Source organism: Arachis ipaensis, chromosome B1, assembly GCF_059453495.1.
Source record: "Arachis ipaensis isolate K30076 ecotype BB chromosome B1, ASM5945349v1, whole genome shotgun sequence".
NCBI lineage: Eukaryota > Viridiplantae > Streptophyta > Magnoliopsida > Fabales > Fabaceae > Arachis > Arachis ipaensis.
In genome coordinates, this window is record NC_142436.1 from 85,790,005 (window position 1) to 85,797,894 (window position 7,890).

General features: G+C 35.1%; 1 protein-coding gene across 1 annotated transcript; it reads right to left on the minus strand.

Moving 5' to 3' along the window:
• Window positions 1-923: 923 nt before the first annotated feature.
• QS (quinolinate synthase) lies at window positions 924-5,513 on the minus strand. The gene is made up of 7 exons (XM_016334494.3): window positions 4,557-5,513; window positions 3,577-3,861; window positions 3,160-3,378; window positions 2,844-3,023; window positions 2,034-2,546; window positions 1,737-1,898; window positions 924-1,382 (listed from the first exon to the last, which is right to left on the minus strand). Exons 1-7 carry the CDS (start codon window positions 5,289-5,291, stop codon window positions 1,311-1,313), a joined length of 2,166 nt encoding a protein of 721 aa, XP_016189980.1. The 5' UTR covers window positions 5,292-5,513; the 3' UTR covers window positions 924-1,310.
• Window positions 5,514-7,890: the final 2,377 nt, after the last annotated feature.

A 7,890-nucleotide genomic window follows, 5' to 3' on the forward strand; every position in this document is an offset into this window, starting at 1 on the left:
ACCCATATTACAAAAAAAAAAAAATAGTTCGTAAAAAAAAAACAATTTTTTCAAAAAAACCAATCTTTAAATAGTTGGTCTAACTAAATCATAGTGAACCGGTCTACAAATTCATTAAATTTTGGGTCAAACTTAGAATTTCTAACACTTGTTATACAGATGCAATCCTATCCATTGAATTAGCGTCTTTTTACTTGATCCATCAAGGTCAGAAAAATACTTTTCCCACCAAAGACAAAGCCAATAAACATATCTATACATCTCACATATACATTCTTTTATTAATTTTGATTCCTGAAGGCCACACATCCAAATATACCGAATTTAGATTCTCATTCAATTTATAAATTCTTATTGAGTTTTATTATTTTAATTTAAAAAAAAAATTAATTTTTTTATTAATTCTTTTATTTAAAAAAAATAATTTCCAAATATCATGGAATAGTAATACTACATGATTATTTTATTTAAAATTGAAATAGAGAATAAAGACTAGAAAACAAATTTAAATTCAGAGCTTGTACACAACATACTTTTCCTTTTTTTTTTTTTCCTTTTTTTTTTCCTTTCTAAATTTTAGAAACCTCAAGTTTTTGTTACATGCAGAAGCTAGATATCAACACAACTTCTAGATACTTCTGTGTTACAAAAAAACTCAATAAAAAAGACACTATGCCTAAATTATTTAACGATTATATTAAGGGTACATCAAAAATTAATTATCAAATCAGCCACTCTTATAAAATATATATCAAAATACAAAAAACATATTAAAAATGAATTAAACACCACATATATTTATATACAAATATATAATAACTAATTTAATAATTAAAATATATAATAACTAATTTAATAATTAATTTTTAGTGTGTACATAACATTTTTTATTATCCATATCAAACTCAGAAGAAAAACATGTATGTTGAATCCTCATGTCATAAATGTATCAAATTAAACTTGATCTATAATTCTATATAATCTTCTTCCTGCAACAGAATTACAATCTCCTCCCTGAAAAAATTACTGTGGGCAAGGTACTGTACATTATTACATTATTAAGAATGGGGTATAAGCCAAAAATGCTATTTCATTATATCTTATCCCAAACTATATTATAGTATTCTAAAAAATTGAGTAAAGAGCACCATACAACAAAATCTGGTTGTAAGCTTGTATTAACGATTACCATGATAAAATAAAAGGCCTTGCACAGATCTATGAGTGTGTTTAAATGCAACTTTGATTTGTTTGAGTGCAGCAGCACATGCTTCTGTATCCACATCAAATCCTTCTCCTAAGAAACTTGTTCACATCGACCTTCCATTATCTTGGAGATGAAGAATCTGATCAACTAACTTCTCTGGAAGCTTTTTAGCAGCCTGTGCAAGTATGCAAAAGTTAACATAACAACGCATTGAAATCACCTCAATATGCATATATAAAAGAGGTGGAGTCCAAGGTGTCTATGTTTACGGTGGCTACAAGCCTACAATAGCTAAAAAACTTTAGCAACACTTAGAAAGTGTTGCTAAAATTAAATTTATACTTGTTTCAATTTCGTAGCACTTTTTTAATTTTTATTTGTCAAATTAAAAAACATTGTTAAATAATAAAAAAACATTACTTTGACTTTAGCAACACTTGTTAAGTGTTACTAAAATTGGGTAGTCAACATAGCCACTGTAACCAGACACCATAGCCTGCACCTATAAAAGAATCTATACCAAACTAACCTGGAAGTTCCTCATGTGCAAGATTGGTTCACATCCGACATCTGCCACTGATTTGCCGTTCGGAGTCTGCAACTTAAATCGCTCTGCATTGTACTCAGCGAGTTTATTTTCTTTGTCCGGTAGGTGATGGCAAACTTTCAGAAGCGAGTCAAGAGAATTCATCTGGAGTTAAACAAGCAATTAAGCAACATCTTCAAAGAATAAAATTTGGAGGACTTAATTACTTGTAGTTGTAGTCCAGTGACAAATCACAAGGCATTGCTCATTGATTCGTCTAAACTGAGCGACAAATTATACCTTCATGTATGGACAAGATGCACAGCCACCATGAATGGAACAACCCTCTCCACTAGCTACTCCTGGTACAACAGGAAGTGTGATATCACCCAATTGAACAGAATGAGGACTTGAAGGTGAATTTGATGATGTGCTTGAGATTGAGTCCGATGAAACTGGAAAGACAATTTCAACGGTAACTTTTGATCCCTGTGAAGAGGACTTTGTAGGATCCAACAAACTACGGACGGCAGCAACAATTGAAGTTATCATCCCTGATTCTGTCCCAAGAACAAATTGAAGATGATCATCGATGTTTCTATCCAATGATTCTTGAACCCTGTCTTTTATGAAATCCAATATGTTCTGGGTGGAGCCTACTACACCCATTCCCCTTCGTTTCGCTTCCATTGCCAATGAAAACATCTCTCCAGGTACCTCAAGATGAGCAGTAAGGAATGCATCACAATACATTTCCTTTATCTTCTCTACAACCTCATGGCCAAATAAATGGTGAACAATGCATGTTCCATCCTGACACCATGGGAAAAGAGTATTTGGTCATGAATGAGCTATAGATTGATAGTACTAGCTCACAAAATAGAAAATCAACCACCACCAAGATTTATTCCACAAGGTATAATTAGTTACAAGGATCATACATCACAATATTTTATTATAAACGGCATCTACAATGAAACCCTTATCCAAATCTTTTCTAATGGTTTTGCATTGTCACTCTCTATCCCTAGCAATTGTGCCTACAAGGATAAAACATCTTTTTTCTTTTCTTTTCTTTTTTGGACAGGGAGGATAAAACATCTTATTTACCTGAAAATAGTGAAGTCGTGGAAGTAATGATCTAATAGAGTCAAGACTATGCTCAGGATGTATCGCTGCAATCTCTTCATCAGTCATGTGTGTCATCTGCAGGAACAATTCTTTGATATTTGCACCCATGTATGAATCAGGCCCATACCATACACTCAAATCCGGCACTTGAGCAAATGCCTGTGCCAAAGGGGAGACCAAAATGTCAATTTAAGAAGGAAAAAAAATATTAAGGGACTTAAGTGGCCTGGTGCTCATCACATGATGCATCGACATGACCATTACCAAGCCAAAGGTAAATTTGCATCTGACCAACCTGTAGAATAGTTTGGACAACATTTGATGAAGTACAGGTTATTGTTGGTACAAGCTCATGCGCATATGCCTTTGTCTCCAACTTGGTGTTAATGTATATAACATGCAAAGAAGGAGCAGAGTTAGAAGCTGCCTGAAGATACTCCATATATACAGGAGTAGCTGCAGCATCAGCCAGAGAGCAGCCGATACGCTCATTTGACATCCTATAGACACCAACCTGCATATAATTAGACAAATAGTAAGGACGATGAACTAACATGAACATTGAAGTTTACTACCGCATTCAATTCATGTCATAAGGGAAAATTTTGTAGCAATCAGCGGCTCCTACACATGCTTCACCTATCATCATGTATTATGCCTGCTGATGGCAATTGGCAAATGTTCAAAGATAAGTAGGCAGAGAAAGGCATACCTCATTATAACCAGCTTGATCAAGGATGGCTCGAACATTTTCAGACATAAAATCCACACCTAGGACTGTTATGAATTGGCATCCGGCTTTTGCCATTTTGACCGCTGTATCTGCCATTACCAGAGAATCAGATATATAGATATGTGGCCACTGCTTCTGAGCAGCAGTTAGGATGCCCTGCACTTCAGGATCCATGTAAAAATGTGCAACCACGCCAATTTTCTTCTCCTTTAGCACTTTAACTAGTTCATTGACTTGTGACTCATTCGGGAACAGGTATTTGGCCTGAAGGAAAGCTAGAAGGAAATTAGGAGTTTAATAATATGATGCCAATATTATTAAGAGATATAATAAGTGTTATTTAAATAGTTAAAGGTTAGTCCCAATAAGGCCATTACAAAACCCTTTTCATAGTTAGTTCCTTTTCACTCTCTGTTACATGGATTTGGGATATGGAATTTTCAATTTTGAGGAAGCAGCCATTATGATGTGATGTAAAGGTATCCTGTTTTCTCTTTTTCTCTTAAAATCTCGTTGATTAGATTACATGGGACCTTCATCAATGAAATGTTTCGACAAATTTGGATACAATGACCTTTCAGAAAAGGACAAAAAAATGGAAACTTTCGACAAAACTGTTTTACAAACAAAACATTCCAGAAAATTACTATCCATTCTGGTTAATTTTGTGCAACTAACCCAATAAAATCAAGAGAAAATGCCCCTTTTTCGTCCTTCATCATTTGTTCGATTAGGGATAAAGCCATACTCCAGAATTTGAAAATTCCTAACCATTCGAGGAATTGATCTAAACAGCTCTACAAACGTTTTACCTGCTCATTATATCAGGTGCCGCTTATCAATAACAGAAACCGCTTAAGCCAGTTATTTGAATGGTGGAAGACCACTTTGTCGATCGAACAAATGGTCAGAAAATCAGATTAGGGAGCAGTAACAGAAAACGGCAAGATAGTGCTAACCTGAGCCTGGGCGTAGGTCCCTTTCGGAAAGAGTCCATCTGCGGAAACAACTAAAGAAGGAAAAGGCTCAAAGGGCTCCTTTCCTTCTTTCTCAGCAACCAACTGCTTCGTCCTCTTCTGCATGCTCACAAGCACGTTGTGCCACGTGTTCACCCTTGACCTTCCGGTCCCTGAACTCCCCAGGCCCACGTTCAGGCCCAACAAATCCTCCGTCTTCACCTTCAGTACCACCTCCGGCTCCGACCCATTCAGAGCCCAAACCAGACACGCGCAGTACCCCCGCGTGACCTCAGAGTCGCTGTCCGCCGCCATCCTCACCTTCCCTTCATCGTCCAATCTCACCTCCACCCAGACCCGGGCCGTGCAGCCCATCACCCGGTTACGATCCACCCGCCCCGAATCTTCCATCTGCGGCATGAGCCCAGCGTAGTGCAGCAGCCTCTTTACTCGCTCAACGGGCTCCGCCAGGGATTGGAACTCGCGGGAGAGGTGGCGGAGCTTGGAAGGGAGGAGCTGGGCAGTTTCCGAGGGGGAGAAGGAAATTAAGGCGGAGCATGAGAGAGAGTTGGGTTTGGAGGGGTTTTGGTGGGTGCATTTGATTGGTTTGGAGAAGGGTATGTTGCGTTTGTGGGCTTGGAGGAGGGTGAAAACGGGTCTGGACTTTGAGAAGAACGAGGGAGTGGCAGGGAAAGGTGTGGTTGTTGTGTTGATGACCATGGCTGCAGGAGCATCCATGAGAGGGCGGTGTTCGGGTTTTGCAGAGGTGAATGGAAATGGAATTGGATGTAATTGGAGTGGCAACTGGAGGTCTATAATAGTAGGTGCAATTTTCCAAACAAAATGACATCAAATTACATTCAGATTTAAAAAAAGGAAAAGGGAAAAAGTTGGAAAATTCGGAGTATTGTAATGTCAAGACTCAAGATGGTAATGAAATTCCAAATATCATATTCTTATGGGATTCATTCTTTGAACTTTTTATTTTTAAATTGGAATGGTAGTGATGTTGCTTAAAAATGTGGATTGTTAGGGTGTTATACTCAAATGTGAAATCGTTTAATTAGAGAAGTAGAAATTAGACGGTTCAATTTATTAGAGATACAAAAATTGAATCGTTCGATTTCTAGAGGTATACAAATCAGACTGTTCGATTTATGTTAAAAAAAATTAAAAAATTTGAAATACAAAAATTCGATCCTCTAATTTGTGTATTTTCTACAATTTTGAAAAACACCAAAAATTATAATGTTAAGATATATCACCACTTCTATTTCCATAACAAAAAAAAATTAGCCTCATTCTTTCATTTATTAACTACTAGCTAAAGTAACCATAATCAACGGCTGTATATTTATACGAGTACGCGAGCAGATTTTGTAATGTATAGTTATTATTAGTATTTTTAATGATGTAAAATTATATTTAATAGTATAAAATTATTTTTTTATTAATTAAATACAGACCAAATTTTAATAAAAGTGTTGGGTCCTAGACTTTCTCTATATATATATATATTCCAAAATTAGAAATAATACTCGAATTCAAGATCTCTACGTGAATATGAAGAGATTGTGTCATTTGAGTTATAGCTTGTTAACATTTATATAATATATATGATGTTTAATTAATTTTTAACATATATTTTATACATATAATTAATTTTAATAACTAATTTTTTATAAATATAACATAATTGTTGTGTTGATTTAATAATAATTTTTTAATAAAATACAATAAAAATTAAAAAGTCAGTTTAGAATTTAAATAAAATATATGAGACGTTTTTGAACAAAAACATTTTATTTATAGAATAATTATATGATATTTATAGATAATAAAAAAATAAATCTATATTTTTTAAAAAATAGATATTTCTTATATTAAACAAAAAGTTAAAATAAAATTCAATATTCGATTACAATAAATCATATCAAATAGAAATAGAGATAAATATGAGTTTTTTAGTTTCTTAATCTACATGAAAAGTATTGCTAACAGTTTAGAATATTATCTTTTCTTCCTCATCTAAGTTTAAATCATTTCCTAATCTAAAAATATTGCTACAAATAAAATATCAATTTTAATGTATCTTTTTTTCATATCTCAGTCATATATACATGTTATGAGAGTTATTTGAAATGTTGATTTGGATCTGAACGTGAGATTCATATCCCTTTGTATGGCAGCGTCCAACTTGTCGATGTCGAGGTATTGCATGTTCGAGTTTCTCGTGAGGAGGTGAGAGTGGTATTTGTAAGAGACTCCGATACTTAAATTAGCAATGATTTTAAGTAGGTTTTTAGTAGATTAGAAAGTAAATTATACCTAGAGTGCCAGTGTATTTATAATAGAGTTGATAACCACATTTTTTAGTAGTTCCACCTTTGTTGGTGGATAACAGTTCCTTTTATCTTGGGAGTTTGTTAGGGTCTATCTTTTAGAAAAGATAGAGATAGTTGGAGAGATTCGGGGAGATAATTACTTACTTAGATAAGTATAAGCTACCCCTTTTCAACGTGTCTGACCTTTGTAAAAAGGTCGGGTATGCGGTAGAGACTACCCTCTTAGGTGGGACTTTCATCCTTATTGGGTCTGCCTTTCATCCTCACAATCTAGGGATGGATAACTCCAGGCATTGAATATATCAAATTCAACATAGGGAGCTCTCTTTTTGTTCATCGGTATATTTTGCAAGGAAGTCGGCCAAGTATTGCAACTTGATGACTGTCTGAGCTTCATATTTCAAATCGAATTCAGATAGCTCTATAATCCACCGTAGCATCTTCCCTGCAATATCAATTTTTTGGAGGATATGTTTCATGGTCTGATTAGCTCAGGTTTTGATGGTGTGAATTTGAAAGTGGGGTCACAATCTCCGGGATGCCAAGATCAAAGTATATCCAACTTGCTCAATTTTTTTATAATTGAGCTAAGCTCCTTGTGGTACCTTATTAGTGAAGTAGTCGAGCTTTCTCCCAATGTCTTCTTCTTTAAATAGTGCAGAGGCTACTGCTTTGTCGGCGATAGCTAAATATAGGACAAGCTCTTCTCCCATTTTATATCAGATAAGAATTAGAGACTGAGGCAAGAATTTTACAAATTCTTGAAAGACTTGTTCACATTCTCGAGTCCATGTGAAGTCGTGCCTCCTTTCAAGCAGGTCAGGTTAGCTTCAATACCCCCTTTGAGTAGGCATGAACCCCCTGAAATTTGTTTACTTCTACGGCAAATGTGCAATTTGTGGGATTTAGCCTCATCCTATGCTGCCTTATTGTTTGGAATACTTCTGTCAAGTCGGATAACAAGTCGTGTTCACTCTTTTTCGAGGAGACTT